General features: G+C 40.7%; 3 protein-coding genes across 3 annotated transcripts; 2 read left to right on the top strand and 1 right to left on the bottom strand.

The window, feature by feature from the left end:
* Positions 1 to 1,751: 1,751 nt before the first annotated feature.
* LOC104426092 (G patch domain-containing protein TGH) lies at positions 1,752 to 10,235 on the top strand. The gene is made up of 16 exons (XM_010039033.3): positions 1,752 to 2,184; positions 2,861 to 2,951; positions 3,033 to 3,127; positions 3,998 to 4,101; positions 4,468 to 4,529; positions 4,634 to 4,708; positions 5,369 to 5,517; positions 5,654 to 5,729; positions 5,852 to 5,926; positions 6,124 to 6,201; positions 6,708 to 6,855; positions 7,039 to 7,522; positions 7,612 to 7,884; positions 7,965 to 8,093; positions 8,469 to 8,681; positions 9,011 to 10,235. The coding sequence occupies exons 1-16, from the start codon at positions 2,044 to 2,046 to the stop codon at positions 9,764 to 9,766; spliced, it is 2,949 nt and encodes a 982-aa protein (XP_010037335.2). The 5' UTR covers positions 1,752 to 2,043; the 3' UTR covers positions 9,767 to 10,235.
* Positions 10,236 to 11,181: 946 nt separating this feature from the next.
* Positions 11,182 to 11,748, bottom strand: LOC104426091. The gene has a single exon (XM_010039032.3). The coding sequence runs from the start codon at positions 11,737 to 11,739 to the stop codon at positions 11,356 to 11,358; it is 384 nt and encodes a 127-aa protein (XP_010037334.1). The 5' UTR covers positions 11,740 to 11,748; the 3' UTR covers positions 11,182 to 11,355.
* A 3,006-nt stretch (positions 11,749 to 14,754) lies between these two features.
* LOC104426090 (calcium sensing receptor, chloroplastic) lies at positions 14,755 to 18,776 on the top strand. Its single transcript, XM_010039031.3, has 6 exons — positions 14,755 to 15,258; positions 15,594 to 15,839; positions 16,877 to 17,069; positions 17,313 to 17,454; positions 17,891 to 18,022; positions 18,140 to 18,776. Exons 1-6 carry the CDS (start codon positions 15,040 to 15,042, stop codon positions 18,378 to 18,380), a joined length of 1,173 nt encoding a protein of 390 aa, XP_010037333.2. The 5' UTR covers positions 14,755 to 15,039; the 3' UTR covers positions 18,381 to 18,776.
* The last annotated feature ends 3,289 nt before the right edge of the window (positions 18,777 to 22,065 follow it).

The following is a 22,065-nucleotide window of genomic DNA, read 5'->3' as shown; positions in this document are numbered from 1 at the left end:
CTAGAGGTGAGGGCCTACTGGCTCGTGCCAAAGATGAGAGAGGGCGGCGGCCCTCACCTAGCACCCCCATACCTCATTGCCTAGTTTTAGGGGTGTTGGGTGAGGGCTATCGGGCTTGCTTGAGGGTTGGCTTGCCCAAGTAGTGGTGACTTTGCTAACCATTGTTGTTGCCTTATTAGTGATGGGGCAGCGGTGTTTTTTCTTTTTTTAATTTTTTTCTTAGTTTGTTTTTTTATAAAAAATGAAAAATTTAAAGATATGAAATGGCCTTTCATAATTAGTGAATTCAAGCCTTTGTTTTAGATTGATATAGTCATATCGGGTCTTTAATTGAAATGTCCACTTTAGATCCTTATTTAATAATAGAGTAATGCTCATTTTAAATCTTTATTTAAAAAAATGAAAGTATTTCAAATTTTTATTTGAAATTTTTCTTTTCTTTTTTTTTCAAAATTGTATTTTTGAAAAATATACTATAATTTTGCGAAATGAACGACGTGCGGACCCCTCAAGTGCCACAACTTTGGCTAAATAGACATTTAAGTGCCATAACTTACTAAAGGTACACTTAAGTGTCAAAATTGGAGTAAAATGGATCACTTGAGTGCTAATCCGACCAAAATGCCGACATGGCATTTTTTTTTTAAGCGAAGCGCATCCAAAAAACGCCGTTTTGCATGCAAACGTGGCCAAAAACGGCGTCGTTTTGGGCGACGTGGAAAAAATAAATAAAAAATTAATTAAATTAAATTAAATTTAGTTAAAATATTTAAAAATAATTATTTTAAAATTAAATTTAGTTTTTTTTTTCATCGCTATACTTAAATTCATACTCTATACTCACTCTCGGACTTTTGTCCTATTTTTGAGGGCGTGGGGTCGAAATCCACTCTTGACTCACGCGTCCCCACCCCATCCTTCATTGAGAAAGTGAGGATTTGAACCCCTCACCTCCCCTGTTGGAAGGGTGGCGGCAGGGTGAATCCGTGGTTTTAAATTTAGTTAAAATATTTAAAAAATAATAATTTAAAACTTTAAAAATTTTAAAAATTTTTTAAAAAAAAAAAAGGAACTGGAGGAGGCGGTTGAGAGCCCTCCCGCCACCGCCGCTGTGGGAAGGGGGCGACGGCGGGGAGGGTCGGCCGGGGTCGGCGACGGCCGGCGGCGAGGGCTCGCGAGCCCTCACCGCCGGATTTGGGCGAGGGCTATGAGCCTCGCCGCCGGATCGGGGGGCTCGCGCCCTCGCCCGGATCCGGTGAGGGCTCGCGAGCCCTCGCGATCGGCCGGGGTCGCCGGCCCCTAGCCGTGGCCCGGTGACCCCAGGACCCTCCCCCGCCATCGCCGACCCTTCCGGCGACGGCGGGGCGGTGGTGGTGGCGGTTGAGGGCTCTCGCCCGCTCCCCCATTCCCTTTTTTTTAAATTTTTAATTTTTAAAGTTTTTTAAATTATTATTATTTTTAAATATTTTAACTAAATTTAATTTAATTAATTTTTTTTATTTTTTTATCACGTCGGCTCAAAACGACGTCGTTTTGGCCACGTCAGCGTGCAAAACGACGCCGTTTTAGGCGCGCTTCGTTGGAAAAATGCCACGTTGGTATTTTGGCCGGACTTTGGTCAGAGTGACATTCAAGTGATTCGTTTTTCTTCGAATGTAATAATTAAGTATACCTTTCATAAATTATGACACTTTAAGTCTCTTTGGCCAAAGTCATGGCTTTTTTGCCCGAAATAAACATAGCCGAAGAAATGATCGTACACTTCTCCGTTCACCGCCCGTCGGGACAATTCCCTCTCTAGACTCTCGTCGTCGTCTCTACCATCTCCCTCTCATCGTCTCTCTAGCTAGCCTCCATGTCCTTCGATACTCACCCTACTCGCAGGGTCCGTTCGTTCGGAACCTCTCTCCCTCGCCTCTTCTCGATTAAACCCTAGGAATCCACCATTGCCGATTCGATCTTCCTCTCGATCCTCCCCAATCCTCCAATCCTCTGTCCCCGAGCTCTGTTCAAGTCGCCGCGAATCGATTCGATCCGACGGAGATGGTGATGGATTCGGACGAAGAGGACTTCGTGTTCCACGGCACGCCGATCGAGCGCGAGGAGGACGTGTCGAGCCGCAAGAAGAAGGCCCTCGCCGAAGCCTCCGGGAACTTGCGAACCTTGCCCGCGTGGAAGCAGGAGGTAACTCTCCCCCTTTCGAGCATCAATTTTTTTATTTTTTTTTGGGCGTTGGAAATATGGGGAAGCATGTGTTCCGCGTTCGAAGTTCCCGTGCCGATGCGAAGTCTTCGTGCTTTACCGGCTTTTCATATCGGAGAAGTTGGCTGAAATTACGTATGTCAGCTGGTGGTTTTTGCCCGTGGCAATGAGGATAGCTGTGAAAAGGTCGTTTAGATGAGTGACCTATGTAGCGTTTGATTGATTAGTTTCTCAATGAGAAGTTGTGAACATGTCGAGCTGCCGAGAAGATTGGAGTGTTAATAGTGGGTAAATCCTCATTTTGATAGTGAGACGTAATGTTGTTTCGGGTTACAAACAGAGGAACGGTGTAATCGACTGTTTCCTGACATTCTTTCGTTGGTGAATTCTGTGGATTTTCAATTCTCAGCAGCAAATAACGCAAAAGGTTATCAAGAGTTGCAGGGGAATTTCCTTCTCTGTGTTTTTTGAAAAATGCTTTCCACTTGCGTTCAATGCCAGTTCTGGGAATGGTCTTCTATGCAGTGAGATTTTCGAGTCGTCGGTCTGCACATACTGAAGTGTTTTTCCATTGTTTGATTTGTCAAATATAAGAGACATTTTTTTAGTGAAGCTGAGTGCACAGACATTAGTTTATCCTCCTTTTGCAATCCTCCAGGTCAGAGATGAAGAAGGTCGGAGAAGATTCCATGGAGCATTTACTGGAGGTTTTTCTGCTGGATATTACAATTCAGTGGGTTCCAAAGAGGGTATGTCTCATTTTTTGATCGGAATGCTCACATGTTTATTGGAGAAACCTTAATTTTCGATTTCTCTTGCGAACATTTCAGGGTGGGCTCCACAGTCATTCACATCATCCAGGAAGAGCAGAGCTGAAGTGAAACAGCAGAGCATTTTGAACTTCTTAGATGAAGACGAGAAAGTTGTAAGTTTTACCAGAATCGCTGTATATGTGTATGCGCACATGTGTGTAAGAACTAGCCTTTACAATTGTAAATATGGCGATTTATTATCTCATTTGGATTCTCTATCAGATTTATATGGTTGTATCTATTAACTCAACATATCTACAGCTGGACTTCTCTGGTGTTTAGGATTTAGGATTTTTTAGTATGACCAGTCTATCTTTGAACCCATACTTTTATGTGTTTTGTGCACACCAAATAGTGGAGTTTAGAGCTGTTTTCACTTATAAAAGAAAGTCGAGTTAGAAAAAATTATGCTGCACTTGCCTTTGATAAAGTGCTAGTGGTATGTGAAAGTGTTGAACTTGGTTTCACATGTTTGGAGTGCTGTTTGGTCTGGCATCCAGAGTAGCCTTTCCAAATTATCATTCCACAGTGGGTGAGGTAGGCTTGATTGGATTGGAAGGCCTTGCTCAATAAATCATATGTCAACATCTGTGATGATAGTAGGCTTGCTGCTTACAAGCTACAAGAAGTGTCAAAGTTTGCTTTCCAAGCCCTCTGGGCTTATTAAGTGCTACGACAACTAGCGGCTGAAATGGAAGGGGCCTAGAGCAACACCATAAATCAGCTGATCTCAGCTTTGGTTTGGTGTAGTTTGCTTTTGGTTATTATTATTGTTATACTGCTAACGTTGGCTGAGTTTGGAACGGTTTATGACCAGTCCCTTCCTCTCTCAGTATTAATTATGACTAGACAATAGCTTGCTCTTTCATTGCGTTCTCGAGAGATATGTAACAATGCTCAACTTATATATGTATTTCTGGGACATTTTTTCATATAATAGCTGTAGCTATAACTGTAGAACATTATTTCTAATTTCAATTCAGGAGCTGGAGGGTCGTTCTTTGGCAACATCGTCCCAGTTTGATACTTTTGGATTTACAGCTGCAGAACTTGCTCGCAAGCAGGCAGAAAAGGAGCACCAACATAGGTGCATCTTGAAACTTTCTAATATCATGTGGTTGCCTGTTGATTGGATTGCAATACAATGGGAGTTAATTGGTTATAGTTTTTGCTTGGTTATGTTGTGATGGTGTTTGAACTGTCTGGAACTTTATAACGTTACAGCTATTAAATATACTGTTTGGAAATCAAAATTCTTGGAGTTCTTTAGCTTGGTCGGACAATTGAACTTAGCAGCTCACAAAGCCACACACCTTACTTTAAGTCCATCCAAGTCCCTTGAACCTTTTTTATGCAGGAATGTGATTGGTTTTTGTGTTTTGCTACATGTTTTCTCCATCTGTATTGGACACCAATTATTTTGTCTGCTTGTAATGTATCTTCTCTCTTTCAGGCAGTCAGCTATTCCTGGACCTGTTCCCGATGAACTCATTCTTCCGGTGACAGAATCTATTGGTTTGTTATAGATACTCCTCAATTACTTTTAAATTATTTTGTTTCTTTTTCCACTGCAGGCAATATGCTTATGCTGCATTGATTTCCTTTATTTTCTCATATAGGTGTGAGATTGCTCAAGAAGATGGGATGGCGTCATGGTCATTCAATCAAGGACTCACAAACTAAATCACTGTATGGTATGTTTCTTTTGTTAACTAACTACAGTTAATATTAGTGTACTGTGTACTTGGCTAAATCCTTGTGTCATTGACTCGCTGGAAGTTTGCATCATTTGCTGTTTTTGTCTTGAAAAGGGTCAAGGTGCCATTAGCTTATACAGCTTCAGTTGTATGCCAGATAGGACGTGCTTCATTGGTTTTATCTTACCCGCAACTCTACTGGCAAGGACTTTAGAATCCATATGTAAGACCATAGGATGGTGGATTTTGTAGTTTATTCATGATTACAACCCTGCATGGGTAGTTCATAAGTTTCTATAACATATTCAGGTAGTGTTTAGCCAAGTGAAATGGCCCTTATAAGAGGCAGAATTTAAGGAGCAGATTCTGGGTCCTCATTTAGTCTATAGACGATGAAACCTTCCATTTTTTATTTTTACATTTCTAGTCATTACTCATTAGCCAAGTGAAGTGGCCTTTATAAGGGGCGCAATTGGAAGAGCATATTTTGGGTCTTCGTTTAGTCTAGACCCCTTCCACTGATTATTATTTACATTCTAGCTGTTTAATCTGGTGTGGAAACTCTAATTTCTTACTGTTAACAGCTCTATTTGCAAATGACTGTGCCTTTTGAGTTTGCCTGACTTTTATCCCGTCTAATGGTTTACTTAATTGTAGATGCACGGAGGGAAGCTAGGAAAGCTTTCCTGGCATTTACATCTGATGAAACGAATGCACAGCCTGAATCTGAGCCTATCAATGGTGATTCTGAAGATCTTCTGGAGCTTCCTGCAGATACTGGTTCCGTATCCTCTAAAAGTACTCCTGTAAGAAGGCTTTTTTGCTAATTTATTTTAGGATTCGTGATTCCTTATGTACTTGTCTTGTACTTGGGCTATCTCTATCCCATATAGATGCAGGATTTTGAGCTGGCAATTGCATCTCTTATGTTTTCTGCTGTAGGTTTACGTTCTGAACCCAAAGCAAGACTTGCACGGGTTAGGTTATGATCCTTACAAGCATGCTCCAGAGTTCAGGGGTAAGTATTGTCAATCCTTCTTTCCACTCCAGAGTTAAGGGGTAACTACTTATAAGAATAATTTGTCAGTCCTTCTTTCCGCAACAGCTTGTGCTCACTAGCCTCGTTCTTGCATATTTCAGAAAGGAAACGGTTGCGCTCATCTGGAGGAAGAGAGCTTGCGTACGGCAGAGTCACAAAAGATAATTTTTCAAAGTGTAAGCTATATTATTTTGCAGGGTCGTGAAGTGAGAAATCGTTCTTGGTTCCATTGTGCATTTCTTTTGCCTTTTCCTCTCAGGAGAGCTCTGGATGAGTTGTTTTGTCATTGGTTTAGTGAGGGCGATCTTATGTCATTGCTTCGGGTTAAATAATGTCAGTGGGTTGATTACTGTCATTGTTTGGGTCTTCTCAGCAAGAAATATTGCTCCCGGCTTTGGTATTGGTGCCCTTGAAGAACTTGATGCTGAAGATGAGGATGTCTATGCATCCGGTGAGTTATTTTATTGGGGGCACATTGACATTTGAACTTGATATATATTGGGTACTTGTTCCAACATAAGTGTTCTTACCTTTATTTGGGTAGAAAGGTCTACGATTCTCCTGATTGATCTTTCCGCTTAGTACTTGTTAATGGACTGGAACATTCTGTCATTTTCTAAAATGTAAATGCAGAAGAGGCTATTTTCTTTTAGTAAACTCGCATGCTATTTCATTATCTTGATACACTGTCGGGTTAGGATGAGGAAAATCTCGGTTGATGTCATTTCCTTTTTTAGGGGCAACATAATTTTTTTTTTTTTGATAATATATATTTTTTATATGATCTAACTTCCCAAAAGCAAGAGATATGCTGTGCACGTGTTGATCTTTTCTATGATGCAAATTCTTATCTTTGAATACTTACTACTCTGTGATTCCCAACTATTCCTTTGTTAGATTTTCGAGAAAATTCTCTTCAAGGGCTCTAATTTCTCACATAATGGACATTTTTCTCAGGTTATGACTTTGGATCTTTTGTTGAAGAAGTAGAAGAGCCATCAAGACCTAGTTTGGATTTTCAGGACAGGCCAAGATTGACTGGAAAGGAAAATGGGATTCTGCGCGGCTTTAGACTTGCTTCAAATTCTGATAATCAATTTCAGAGGTAATTTGAAATTGCTGCCTCTGATCTATGTTTAGTTCTATCGTTTTTGCAACTGGTGGGTCTATTTTGGCGATTAAGGTTAAATATCTTTTTTAAGATCTTGAACTGCTGACATTTGATTCTTGCTTTTGCGAAAACTTTGAGACAATGTCCTCATAGCTGACATTAAACTTGGTCGTCCAGATTTGATCCCCCTGTAATTCCAAAGGATTTTGAACCTCACCATAAATTTTCCGGGCCTCTTGAGACTGATCGCTCCCTTTATGACCCTCCCCCACCAGAGTCTCCACCTCCGGAGGATAGTAATCTGAAGCTCTTAATTGAGGGGGTGGCAGCTTTAGTGGCTCGATGCGGAAAGCTGTTTGAGGATCTCTCTCGGGAAAAGAATCAATCTAATCCATTATTTAGCTTTCTCTATGGAGGAGATTTCTGTGGATATTATGAAAGGAGGGTTTGGGAGGAAAAGCAGAAACGCAATCAAAGTAAGCCGCATATGGAAGGAAAGTTATCTGTGGATGTCCCAAAGATGACAGCAGAGAGCCGTGGCAAAATCCTAGGTGAAAGGCCTCTGGAAAGAAGTGGGACGACTCCCAGCTCGTCTGACGTGCCTGCAGATGTGAAATTTCAGTGTGACCTGTCTGAAACATTCACAAAACCTTCAGTTCTCGTTAGTACATTAGTTTTTTAACTGTTTCTCCATCCTTGGTTCATCGCTGGGATTCTTGGAAATTTATTTATATCCGTTCTTTGTTCCAGAGTGACATTGCACAAGTTTCAAAGCCGTTTGGAGATGATCCTGCAAAGCAAGACAGATTTGAGCAGTTTCTCAAGGAAAAGTACCATGGGGGACTCCGTTCCACTGATGCAGGAGCAAATAAAATGTCAGAAGCTGCTCGTGCTCGTGAGAGATTAGATTTTGAGGCTGCAGCTGAGGCAATAGAGAAGGGCCATTGGAGAAAAGAGTTCACTGAGGGCCACATGGGGTCCTCATCGACTGGTGGTGTGCAGTTTACTTCTGGAGGGATAGGGGTGCGTCTTTTATGGTGGTGGAGTTGGTTTTTATCTTTAAAGCTTTCATTCGTGTTGTTTATGAATGTTTTTGGATGCAGCAAGTTAAAAGCTCTAAAGACGAAGACTTGATGACAAAGAAGCTATACCCCAAAAGGGAAGAATTCCAGTGGCGGCCTTCACCGATCTTATGCAAGCGCTTTGATCTCATTGATCCGTACATGGGGAAGGTACTAATTGGGTCATCTGGTAGTTTCATTTATCTGTGTGGTGACAAACCTCGTCAGGCAAATATGTGCAGCTTTGTTTTTGCATACAAAAAGTTCACACATCATCCCTTTTTTTAAATTTAAAAGGAATCAGAAGAACACGGAGACAGAATTGCTCGTCTTTGCCTCCACCTCCTCCTCCTCTTTAAATATCTTGGTTCTATGGTTGCATTATCCTAGATTTATCATCATTTGGCCTTACTGGTCATGCAAATGATTTTTTATGGTTAATGAGCTTGATTGATGAATGCTAAATTCATGTTGATTTGGTGAATTTTATAATCATTACACCTCGATTCCTAGTATATCATAGGATTAATTTTGAATATATGGCAGCCACCACCAGCTCCGCGGGCAAGGAGCAAGATGGACTCTCTTTTTTTCATTCCAGATTCTGTCAATCTGACAAAAGTGGAAGAATCAGCTATTACAAGCACTGATACGTTGTCTATGCCTCTGGATAACCAACAAAGTAATGACATAGATGAAAAGACGTCAGAAGATAAGGTGGAAGTCGAAGTTGTCGGGAGGCCGGTTGACCTATACAAGGTACTTTTTCACTGTCAAGTTACGAGTGTGCTTATTGTTTTTTTTTATTGCTTCTCCACATTATCATCTGAATATAGCCTCAAGTGTTCTTTGCATGCTTTAAGCCATGATATGGCTCTGTTGTTGATGGGAACACAAGCCTATTTTGTATGGATAAATGACAGGATGAAGCTTGAAAATGCTGTTAAATATGAATGCACATATCTATCATAAGTTGCTTTGCTTGCATTCTTTTTTTTGCCTGTCTTATTTGTTTGCAGTTGGTTTTCTTCTTCTGGTGACATATTTCTTTCTTCATCTTGTCTGCTGATTATTTTTGTGCTCCCCAGGCCATTTTCTCTGATGACTCTGATGAGGAAAAGGAAACTTCCATCGTGAACAATGTTGAAAATCCAGACAAGAAGGTTCAGGCAGCAAATGCAACATTGAACCGTCTCATAGCTGGTGACTTTTTGGAATCTTTGGGCAAAGAACTAGGTCTAGAGGTCCCTGCTGATGGACCTATCTCATCAAACCAAGACAGGAATCTCAGTGAGAAAGAAATTGCCCATACTAGCAATGGAGACATTAATATTCTCCCAGCCCGCGATAGGTCATCTGCTGTTCCTCAGAGGATTTCCCAGAATTACGAGTTGCCAAAGGACAGAGAATCTGCTCCGGAAGGCCTACAACCTAGAGAGAACAAAATCATTTCTGGAGGACCAAGGGAAGATGGCAAACATGGCAATGACAAGTTATCTGAGGAAAGATCAGCAAAAATTGGTGTGGATTACTTGCCTCAGGATCATGGGAATTCTAAAGCAGTATCTAAAAGCCGTGAAAACCGGAGCCCTTTGTCCTCAGAGGATGAAAAAATTAGAAAAAGCTCTAGGCGAAGCCACTACAGCAGCGACTCCGAAAGTGATTCAAGCGATCATCGTGATCGGTATCACTCCAGGTCTAAAGAGAAAAGGAGAGAATCTCGTCGAGAAAAGAGGCGCAGCAGAAGGAAGCACCGCAAGCATGGAAGTAGAGACTCTCCTGGGAATTCTTCTCGTCGTAGAAGCGAAAAGGATCGTGCAGATGTCAAGAGAGAGAGAGAGTGAGATGAAAATAGGAAATCAGATTCCACCTGGCTGTGTCCGGGGCAATATAATGACTAAAGGTTCATGGAAAAGCAAATACTGAGCCTTTGTTCAGTAAGAAGGTACCCTTAGAACTTCATGGGGTCCATGGTCCGGGACGTTTTAGCAGAGTCATTATCTGCTGCCCGCTGATGTGAAGCATCTGCATCAACTCTTGCTCCGCTCCCTCAATTGCCGTGGCGGAATACAGGAGACCGATTGAGCATGGATTGTCGATGAATTGCACTCTGTACAAAATGAAATCAGATGAAACTATAGAGCTTTAAGTTTTATTTTAAGCGTAATCATGATGGGACGCTTATCTGTCCTTGGCAAAGTTGAGGGGATCTGCCTCTATATTTTACTCATCACACCGTATCCTCGTTAGTTGCCATGTGGTCTTACCATCTTTTTATTATTCTTTTCTGGAGATTGAAGGTGCGTTTGGTAATGATTCTATTCTTGGGAATAGATTTTGATAAAAAATGATTTCTTATATTCTATTTTGGGAACAATTTCTAAGCATTTTAAGCCGTTTGGTAATTGTCTAAAATTTCTGATTCTGGAATTTGGTACCGTGCTTATTGACTCTGTTGTAAATTAATTTTTTTTTTTTACTTTTCTTTTTTCGTTTCTCCTATTCTTCTTCTTCTTCTTGTGGTTGGTCGCCGGCTCTTGGTGAGGTCGGCCTCGCCGATGGTTGGGCTTGCCTCCGCTAAGCTCGCTGGATCGGTTGTCGGCAACCGGTAGCGGCGGACGGCAACCACGGGATGGCGGTCGATAAAGAAGAAGAAAAGAGAAGAAGAGATGTTTTGATTTTTAGATTTGTTCTTGGAACAAGAATAATTTTTTATTTATTTATTTTTGATTCTGTTCTAAATCTATTTTGGGAACACAAAAATAGAAATTTGTTTCCTGAATAAAAATTTTACCAAACACGATTCTGTTTCAAAATTACTATCGGGAACAAAAAATTAGAATCGAGTACTATTTGGATGGTTACCAAACAATCCCAATCTCCCCAACAAAAGTAGTCTCACATAATAATCTCCCTGATGGCCGTGCTAGATTTCATCTTGATAATATGTTTAGAGGGGAGGGATGTGATGGTCTTGTGAGTAAACTCACGAGTTTTCTGATGGGCCAAGCTTGTCGATGGAGAGAGGATTGAAGGGAAAATCCTAATCCGATTCTATCCTCCGACTTTTTCTAATCCCAGTTTCAGATTCGTTGACGGGGTAGACTTCTACCATACAAGAAAGAAGCCTTGAAAAAATTCGTCCTCGCTGCATAAATTCAGTATAATGGCAAAGCGCATATCTTCTGTCAAGCGCTATGATCTGTTTTGTCAGTCTCTACAAGGTAGAAGAGAGAGAGAGAGAGAGAGAGAGAGAGAGAGTTGAATCAGATTCACCTTCAAGAACGAAGGTCCTAACTAGAGGACCAAATCACACTAGGACCGTAAAATCACAAATAGGACCTTTTGATGATCAATCACAGTAGTAAAGATTGCTGTCTTTATTAGCCTACTTTTACCAAAGAACTCCAATCCATGGCATTTTAAATATCAATCAAGCTTCGGGATGTGCAGCAGCATCGTTATTTTCGCCCTCTTTCCGCCAAACCTTCATCCTCGCCATCTTTGCGGGAATGTAATCAGTACACCGGTCGAACTGCCTCTTCACCCACCCCGAACAGCTTCTCTGCTTGATGCTATCCAGTGGCGTATTTGCGGTGGCTCTCCGGCTGTAGATCCGGCCGACCACGCACGAGACGACTGCGAGAACAGTGAGCACGGACATCACCCCGAAGAACGGCCCGATCGATCCCGAAGATTGCCAACCGCTGGATGATGTCGATGATGACGCCACGGCTTCAGGGTTGGCGACTGCAGCTTCTCCGGCTGGTTGTTGCTGCCCCGGAAAAGCTGGTGATGAGGGCAATATTGTTGCCATCGCAAAGGAGTGAGTGTTTGTAGGTAAGAAGAAATGCTTCCGTAGCTTTTATTTATACACGTCGAGATGACACTAGCATTGACAAGAAATGTGTAGAAAGTGTCGCTTCTATTAAGATTCCTACCTCTTGATGAATTCTGTGAAATTTGTCCACTAGTCATGTGGGGGTATATACTAGTGTAGTTGTAAAGACAAAATAATTGAAATATTTCAGTACTATAATTTGAGAACTCATAGAGTATTTATCGAGAATCTGATCTATTTCGGGACATTAATGCCTGATGTCATTTCACTAAATAAGTATCTAATTGAAATATTAAATATCATTTTCTATTAAATGTAATGACAACTCACGTTTTCCTTTCTCCCTTTTCAATAATCAGTAGTGCATGAGACCATTGATCATTACATTGTACTCCTCAAAAGGATAATCATGCTACTCCGTTAGTTAATCTTTCACTTATCGAAGTGCTATATATTTCTTTTTCTAGTGTGTTTAGGATTGCTTTTGCCTAAGTGGTGTCGGCCTTCTAAATTCTCTCGAGAGCTATCGTCCGTATTTTGTACAACCCTCGATTTCTCTGTGAATCAAGCGTGTTCTGCGAGATAGGAAAGTCCCGGATCAATCCCAAATTGAGACGGATAAAATACTTCCCCATCAGGGCAAAGGTAGTTGGCGGTGCCCTTAGCTGAATGTTGAGGGTTTGAGGGAATGAGTGGATGCTCACATGGAAAGGCCAAAAAGCGCAGAAGCTGTCCTACTTACTTTTGCCCTAAAGATAAACCACATGCGTTGCATGTATCGCGTTAGGCTACCGAGATAGACGTAAAGATAGCAGAGAGATTCCTGCTTTAAAAGTAAGGTTTTCTTAATCGAATGTTTATCCTCTGTCGCTCGCTTCTCCTTCTTCCTTTTCTTCCTAGTGATGGTATAATGTATGTCGTCTGTCATGAAGAAGAAACTTAAACGCTAAGAGTGCATTTGACGTACTCTCTTTTCTTTTTTTTTTTTGGCAAATTGATATATACTGTCGCTTGACTTAGTAGATAAGACAATGAAGAGAGACTTAATGATTTTGGTATCGGCGAAGACTTAATAAAATGCAAAGACCGGAAAAGTTGATCACGATTACGAGTTCTGATTTACTTCTATTGATTCCAACTACAAGATAACAATAGATGATAAACTAGAATATTAAAGATCGCAAAACAATGATTAGATTAAACCTCACTAAAAAAAATATACGATGAGATTACATGATATTTGTTAACCGATGTATTGTGCTGCCCGTTCATAGTGTTGGTTGTAACGATCGATAGACGGCTGTAGCCATAGTGCTAAAGAAAGCAATTGGTCGGAGGTGGATGTTGGTAATTGAACTATGGTTCGAGTTGTTTCAACTCAATTTGCCCATTGATTTTCATTGGGAAATTACCAAAAAAGTTCTAAATTTATTGCGTTTGTGCCAATCCAATCATAATTATTTTAATTTGGCAAATTGAGTCCTATACCTTTTCATAATTTACCAATATAGTTCATCTAGCTAATTTTGATAAAAAAAAAAAAAACGCTAATGTAAATACTTTGGTGTCCCACGTAACATGATCGGCATTCATGCGAACAATTTTTATAAATTTTCTTTACATTTTTTGCTTAAGTTTTTTTTTTTTTTTTTTGGTCATTGGTATAAATCCAATGATCATACAATTCATGAGAGGGTAGTGTTTCTCTTGTCAACATTTTTCTTTTCTTTCTATGTTTTTCCCTTGTTCCTCTATTGGTCATTAGGTCTCAGGCAACATCGGCGAGGGTCACCCTTGCGAGCCTTAGGCAAGGTCACCCTCATCAAGATTTAGCGAGGTCGCCCCTCGCCCAAAGCTAGCGAGGCCAGCCCTTGTGATCTTTGAGTGATCATAGCCTATCGTTGCCTTTGGTTGATCGTTGGCTATCATCGAGGCTTGGTGACTGGTGGAGGAAGAAGGAAAAAGAAAAAAAAAAGAACAAAGAAAAAAATGTATAAATATATTATAATAAAAATTTCAAAATATGATAATTTTTTTTAAAGAAATGTCCATGTTGGGATAGTTATCATCAACATCAACAATATTTAGCCAAAATTAGTCAGATGACTGCCTTGGTAAATTGTCAAAATATTTAGGTCTCAATTTGACAAAATTTTAAAAAAAAATTAAAGATTGAATTAGTATAAATACAATAAATTTAGGATTATTTTTATAACTCCCCACCCCCTTTCATCCACAATGACAAGTGTGGACAAATTATGCCAATTCCTCGAAAGACAGACCAAGGAAAATGCACATTGTTAACAGTGGGCAAGCCTGATTTGTGCTGTGAAAGAGCCCATCTACTCTTCCTCTCCCTTACTTTTCTTCCAAGACCGGTCACAAGTCTCATAGGAAGAGAAACTTGGGCAGAGCCCAAGCTGAGAACGAACGGATGTTTAGCTGTGCTCGGGCCGGGCTGCCTTAGGAGTTCTCGTCAGCTAGTATCGCTTGCCTTGGAAATTATTTCGTGTGATACATACGTGTATTAACGCCAGGGAATAGTTTCTCTCCCCTCCGCGGTACACCTTTGTCTTCTAATTCAGCAAATTTTTAGTACATATAGTACGTCTTCTGATCTGTCTCTCTCGTTCGAACGCAGCACATCCAAGCCACCGGGTTGAACGAAACGAAGAAATACGCTATCTCCACGGTGTGATTGTGACTAGTGATTAGATTGATCTATGGCTGGCGAGGATGATTTACTTAAGATGGGTCGTGATGAGCTTTTCTATCCCAGCGGAAGAAACTGAAGAGGAGACCTTTCTTAATCCGTCAACATCGGAGATGAGTGGCCAGTCTTGTAATTTCAGCTTTGGCATCTATGGAAAGGGCAAATTGAGTTGGATAATTCAAGATTACTGGAACGGTCGCTTTAGTATCTGTACACCAGTAGAATCGCTATCAACGTAATGAACTGCATAATCACACAAACATACAGAGAAGAGAGAGAGAGAGAGAGGGTGCACTGGGAGCTTCTGGTCTGGGGAAGAAATGACTGCAAATGGAGGAGGGATCAAATGGGTGGCTCAAAATGGACTCAGAAGCGCCAAATAAGATCAGTGGACCCTGGCGGACCAGTGGAAATGAGGGCCTTCCCATAAATGTCAAAAACCAAATCAACCCTGTTTCTCAATTCTCATCACACAATCTTTGAGACCCCCCGATCGACCCGCGAACGGAAGTGAGAGTCCAGGAGGCACCGAGAGGTGTGGCCGGAGCGTTGGGCAACTGGAGATGGCCATGAGAGCTTCTTCTTCTTACGCTGCTGCTGCCGCCACTTCCAGAGTCTCTTGCTCTGTCTCTAGACCTGCTCAGAGGCCACAGTTGTTGAGACCCATCTCGGTGTCGTTGCCAACCTCGACCACGCTCTCTCTGTTCGCTCTCTTCTCGCCTCCCCATGAAGCCAGAGCTGTCAGCATCCCCAAAGACCAGATCGTCTCTTCCATCACGGAGGTAAAAAGTTCCTGCACTCTTTTTTTCCAGTGGAGAGCAGCAACGATTCTTTCAACGGCCAAAGCCTGGTTGCTTCATTCTGTGTTATTTTTGGCGTCCTCTCACTACCGACCGCTTAAAAATGGAGAATTGTAACCAGTGCCCGCCTCACAGTATTCAAAATGGTTAATTGATTCACTTGTGACTGGTCAAACATGTTGGAATGAGTGTTCCTTCATAATATCTGTATTCAAATAGCTAAATTGATCTTTTCTTGTTCCTTTTCTTTTGGGGGGTTCAGAGTCTACACCATGTTATTGGTTTCTTGAAGTGGCTTCTGAAATTTGAGTTGGCAGGTCGAGAAGACAATTGACCAGGTTCAGGAAGTGAGCTCGGGATTTTTGGACACTGCACAGAGTATTTTCCAAATTGTCGCAGATGCTCTGAAACCAGGAGTAGATGTCGCGGCTCCGCTGTTGCAGAAAGCCGGAGAACAGGCAATCAAGATTGCTTCCCCAGCTCTTTCTGAGGCTTCCAAGAAAGCCCAAGAAGCAATGCAGAGCTCAGGCCTTGATGCACAGCCTGTCATGAGTGCTGCAAAGGTGTCTCCTCGCATAAGTTTCACAGTTTGCATGCTTTGTCCTGACCCCAGTTTGTGTCAACAAATGTGAAATCACGGTTTTCATCAGATCCCCATTATACTCTTACAATATGCTAGAATAGGCTGAAAGTGAACCACTCAAGTCTTACTAAAGCCATTGTTATTTGGAGAAGGGTTCTTAATGCCATACTAGATAGTAATTCAGTGGTTTGAGTATGCTGTTTTGTACTTGCGAGGTCAGCACTTCTGTTTTCAATGCAAGGCCACATTGACCTATGACAGGGCCCCACATAATGAGTTGGGTTTAGGTGGTCGATGGAATGCAGCCCACTTGTGACCTCCTTAGGATGTAATGTGTGCTTGAAGTGGTGATATAAGCAATGAGGATTATTCTTGTGTCACAATGTAAGACTGAAATTTTGCGCTGTGCCAACTTTGGCATTCTTCCTACATTGCAGATCCTATTCGTGTATAAATAGTAATGTCCCCTTGAAGAACATAGACTGACCTTGTTAATGAAACTCTTGGAAGTTAGGAGGGATGAACTTGATCAATCTAGTTATTTGTGTGTGTAGCTTTGTGGGGCAACTTCTTAGCTGGTCTTAACTACAGTCAGCTGGGGATTAATGACGGCCGAAATGGGAACTAGAGTGGAGTTTTTAAATATTGACATAGGGAACTCTCTGCTCCTTCTATTACACAATGAGTTCATTAAAACATTTGCAGAGCTTTGGACGTGCTTCCTTTGAGATATAGGCTGTCAAGTTTCTGTACAACACTGTATCTAAGAGAGCACCTAGGGCGATTCCATTAAGTTTTTGTGGTGCTTTTCTAGACCCCACAAAGTGATGGTGAAATTCCCAGTATTTCACCCCACTGTAATGTTCAAATTGGCTCATCTGGCTCGTTCACCAAAAGATCTTCCTAGTGTGCACAGCTCATTGTTGTTATGTTTTAAGACTACACTAGCTGAGGGTACTTTACAATAAACTGGACAGTTCTTGAACTTTTGAACATGATAAGCACCTTTGGCTGCAGACAGTGACTGATGCTGCACAACAGACCACAAAGGTAATTGAGGAGGCTAAGCCTATTGCTTCATCAGCTGTCGAGACTATCTCAACTGCTGACCCTACCGTGATTGTTGGGACAGCTGGAGCTTTATTTGTCGCGTATCTCATCGTCCCTCCAATTTGGTCCATCATCTCTTTTAGCTTTCGTGGTTATCAAGGTAACTATCTGTTGTAATTTGGTATAATTCAGTCTATAGAATAAAAGGAGCTGATTAAGTTAAAGGACGTTAGAGGGAAAACTGGGACAAATTCTTCTTTTATCTTTATTGTGCTTTTGTAAATCGAACATCAGGGGGGTCTTTGGTGGCCCACTTGACTGGATTCTACTGCTGTAATTCCTCTTTTTGTTAAGATCACTCAGTCTAAATATGTCATATTTTCCAAATTTCTTCCTCTCTCAGGTAACCTGACTCCTGCTCAAACTCTTGACTTAATTTCCACAAAGAATCATATCTTGATTGATATTCGGTCAGAGAAGGACAAGGATAAGGCTGGTGTTCCTCGTCTTCCCTCAAGTGCTAAAAACAGAATGATCGCAATACCGTAAGCAATCTGTCTGTGAAGTGCTCTGCTGTTTTCTTCACTGTTGCACTTTGATAATATTCTCTGTTAGATTGCTACAAGAGGCAGATTAAATAGCTATCTCAGTGTAGTGATTGTGTTATGACGGCAAGAAAAACACATTGTGTTGCATTGAGACAAGATGAGTTATGCAACTTATCTAACGGTACCAAAAGCTTCCTACCCATTAGCCATAGCAGGTGACGCATGTCTGTTGCCCTATGAACGTTGAGTGGTAGTTGTGTTCTGTCTGAGCATGCAGTCTCCACGTCGTTGGATGAAAAACTTGAAAAGTCAATCTCATGTTCTTGCTTAGCATTTGCTTAGTCCTCTGAGATGGTCAAATTTCATGTTCTTTTTCTTTATTCGACTTGGATGTGCAAGCATCAGAATGATCCATGACGCCTTGGATTTTCAGCTTGGAAGAATTGCCCAGCAAATTGAGGGGCCTAGTCAGAAATGTGAAGAAAGTGGAAGCTGAAATTGCAGCTCTAAAAATTTCATACCTCAAGAAGATCAACAAAGGCTCCAACATCGTGATCTTGGACTCGTGAGTTCCATTTCCCAGTTTTTTTTTAGTTTTTCGCCGGTACTGCAACACATTATTCAGTGAAACTGGCGTCTGCTTCTATGAGAGTCTTACACTGGCATATTCAAATGCATTCAGGTACACTGATTCGGCAAAAATAGTTGCCAGAACGCTCACGAGTCTTGGCTTCAAGAACTGCTGGATTGTAGCAGATGGCTTCTCAGGGAGAAACGGATGGTTACAGAGTCGGTTAGGGACAGATTCATATAACTTCTCATTCGCCGAGGTTCTTTCGCCATCACGGGTTATCCCGGATGCGGTGAGACGGTTCGGCACGACGAGCTCTTCGGGTGGAAAGTTGCTTCCCGGGTCTAAATAAAAAAGCTCCTCTCCTTTTGTTCCCTCCATTTTGCCAGAGAATGCCTAACCTGTGAAGTCTCAGTTCAGAGTGAGCTTCCTCAAATTATCTGGCTGGTGCAATTCTTTGATTTATGTCGACTAGTTGATTCCTCTCCAAATTTCCATTCCTATCACCACCTGATCTTTATAGGGTAGTGTCTCTTTCGGCTGCATCATCAGGATTAACAAAGATGATTGCTTCGACTAAAATGTTAAAAAAAGAAAAAACTTGGGTTGCCAATCCTGGGTGGTAGTCGGTAATTAGTATCTCAAAATCTCTTTGTAAAGCAACTTTCACATGATCGTTTGGCAAAGTTGCAGTCACGAGTCTTTTGATTTTGATTGATTCAATAATCAATTTCGAATTTTTTGGTCATGTATTGATATATAGATTCTAACTCACGATTATATTGAGATTTCAAAATCTTAAACCACTATCGGTAAAGTTAAAAGTCCCAACGCTCTTTTTCAGGTACACAGTTGATTTTTCAGTATTAAAATAATTTTTCAGTTTAAGAATTAAAGAACGACCAATGCTCCTGCTCCTGATGAAATCGCCGAACCCAAAAGAAGAAGAAGAAGAAGAGAAATATGTAAACAATAACATTCTAAAACGAAAATGACCCATTCAAGATTTGCCTGGCTTTCAAAAAAAATAAAAAATAAAAAGGATTTGCCTTGCCTGTAACGCTCGATGCCGGCAACTGGCTTGCCCAAGTCATGTGACCACAGAGTTGCCTCACCATCGCCGCCGCTGGAGCCACCGCCATTTCTCTCTTTTTTCATCTCTAGGACCTCTCTCTCGAGTTGTTCTTACATTATATGTATATGGAACGTTGAAATAAAAGTAATCAAATGCACGCTCAACCATTGCTAGGATAATTCTTAAATAATACTCTTTGCCATGCTTTGGATATTTTTATATTTTGTGATTTTAGGTCTCGTGTTGTATTACTTATTCTGCTGGATCTTACGGAGCTCGTTCATGAACGATATGATCGGCTATGGTCCGATCATAAATCATGGAAAAGATCCTTTGCAAACAACCCACTGGCCCATCTCCTATATAGGGCCTCTACTAGTTGGTTGCTTGGGTAGTTGTAGATAGTCCAACCCTGACATTATGGAACAGAGGGTTTCTTCAGACCTACGTCCACATCGAAATATTAATGTTAATTGATCTTATTAGCTAGTTATATTGAAGGCATTCGTTAAGCAGTTCAATCAACAGAGTTTTAAATAATAAGATGTTTGTTTTTCCAATGATGCATGTAATTATTGCCTACCCAATTGCTTTTTTAAATATGATTTTCCTGTCAAAAAGTCATGCGAAATTAAAGAAAAGATGCCTACATGTGATAATGGTATATTCTCTCGTGAAGATTTGCCATCTCAAACTCTTCTTGATATGATATACAGAGGGAGATGTATTATACTAGTTTAATTCATTCAAATTTTTAGTTATTTCGTGTTTATCGGGAGATTCCTTAGAAATTAATTTGGCTTTTTTAAAGTTCAGCAGGTGTACAAAATTAACAAAAAAAAATTGTTTTTAAAAAAGATTTAATTCCAAGTCTAGTTTATGATTGTCGACACTATTCCTTATAGAGGGCTCCACGTGTCCTGCGTGTTAGGTGTTACAACAAACCTGTCAATCCAAACCAAACGATGCACTCGATTCACGAAATTCCAACTACTCGTAAGACTCGAGAAGCCACGTCATCACGTACCAATAATCTTTATCTCCAAATTATTCTTGGATAAAGACGCGCAAAATTATTAAATAGGAAAATCACGTCGGTTGTCGAACGAATCTTATCAAGCAAGAAAATAAGATTTTTTTTTTATCAAGCAAGAAAATAAGATCTTTTCGCGGTTTAACCCAATGGGTTCATTTCCAATAAAGCAGATGACATAGGGATTCGAATACTGAACCTCTTGCGAAAGGAACTAACGCCCAACCACTATACCGCCACAACGGGTGGTAAGAAAATAAGATCTTGTTAGTTCTTAAATGGGTAAAAGATGAGGGCATGCGTGGCAAAATTTCTATTTTTCTGTTTTTCTATTTTTTGGAGTAGAAATCCATTTGATAATATAATTTTATTTTAATTTTGAAATAAATTTCTTTTACAAAAATAAATTTGGAGTATAAATTAGATACTAAAATTGTTAGCTTTTATATTTCTGGAACAAAAGTAAAAAATGAAAACTCTTCTCAACGTTCATTCTCGTCATTGCCTGTCACCTACTCGCCGCCCTCATAATTTTATTTTATTATCAAGCGAATTTATGTTCTATAAACATTTTTTTTTTGGGTAATCGAGGACTCCATCACGGACCCCGTGCCCGAACGGCTCCTGAGGGTTGGATCCCTATATCTCGGAGGAGACTAGCCCAATAGCTCACTGCTAGGGCCCCTCTTAAATTGTTAGCAATTACGGGTTTCGAATTCTCGATCTCTGATGAGGGAGGGACTCTCAACTAAATATAAATTAAGAAATCAATTTATCGCCATAAATAAATTTTTAAAATAGAAATATTGTTATGCACACTTTGAGTACCAAACCAACAATTTGTGTGGGTAAGGAAAATTGTCTAAAAAAAGCTAAATCTAATACGCTTTTGCAAATTCACTTTTAACCATTTTAATTTTGATAATTGAATTTTAAATCTTTTCACATTATGCTAATTTAGTCAATTTGGTCAAATTTAATAAAAAAAATCATTAACATTGATGTTGGTTGTCTCACAAAACACAGCCGACGCTGATGTGTTTTCTTGTTTTTTTTCTTTCTTTCCCTATTTTTTCTTCCAAGCCCAATGAGGGTTAATTGACTCTCATAGGCTACTAGGCAAAGGTTGCGAAGCTCCCACCAACCGTAGGGGAGGTTGCGACCTAGGCCCAATGGTTGATGAGGGTCGACAGCCTCCGCTTGTATTTGACTTGGTTAACTCTCACTGATTAGTGGTTGACAAGGGCCAAAGATCCTTGTCTATAATCAGTTGTCCAATGTGACATTATTGACGTTCATGTTAGCTATTTTGAGTTAAAATAAAAAAAATTAGGTTTAATTGGCACAATTGAAATATTTACGACTAAATTGGTAAGAGTGTAATAAATTTAGAACTTTTTGGACAAATCTCTTGTGCAAGGACAACTTCTCATTCCATGCAAATTCCATTCTCTTCCTCAATCCTCATCATCTCTTTTCTCTCATCTCTCTCTCTCTCTCTCTCTCTCTCTCTCTCATTCTTCTTCGTATAATTTGAGTAGTCTTGGACCTTAGCATGTCCTAAAAAAACTTTACTGGAAGTAGGAGTTAACCTTATGAGTCTCTTGGGTATCCCCGCCTCTATTTCTTTCTGTCTCTCGATCTTCTTCTTCTTCTTCTTCATATAATATGAGCAGTCTTGAACTTGAGCATGTTTTTAAAAAGTTTTATTGGAAGTAGGAGTTAACCTTATGAGTCTCCCGGGTATCCCTGCCTCTCCCGGGGAGAAAAGTTTACAAAGGGAAGTTAGGGGAGTACTAGACTTGGTGAGGGCTCGGTGTAAAATCAGGAACCTAACCAAGGAGCCCGCCCTCGTCGGAGGGACAGGCCACCGCAGTACCCTACGAAACGGTACCGACCTAGGCCAATGAAGCAATTAGGGCCCCCTTG

This window comes from Eucalyptus grandis, chromosome 11 (genome assembly GCF_016545825.1).
Source record: "Eucalyptus grandis isolate ANBG69807.140 chromosome 11, ASM1654582v1, whole genome shotgun sequence".
Classification (NCBI taxonomy): domain Eukaryota; kingdom Viridiplantae; phylum Streptophyta; class Magnoliopsida; order Myrtales; family Myrtaceae; genus Eucalyptus; species Eucalyptus grandis.
This window is presented reverse-complemented; position numbering and strand designations above follow the sequence as displayed.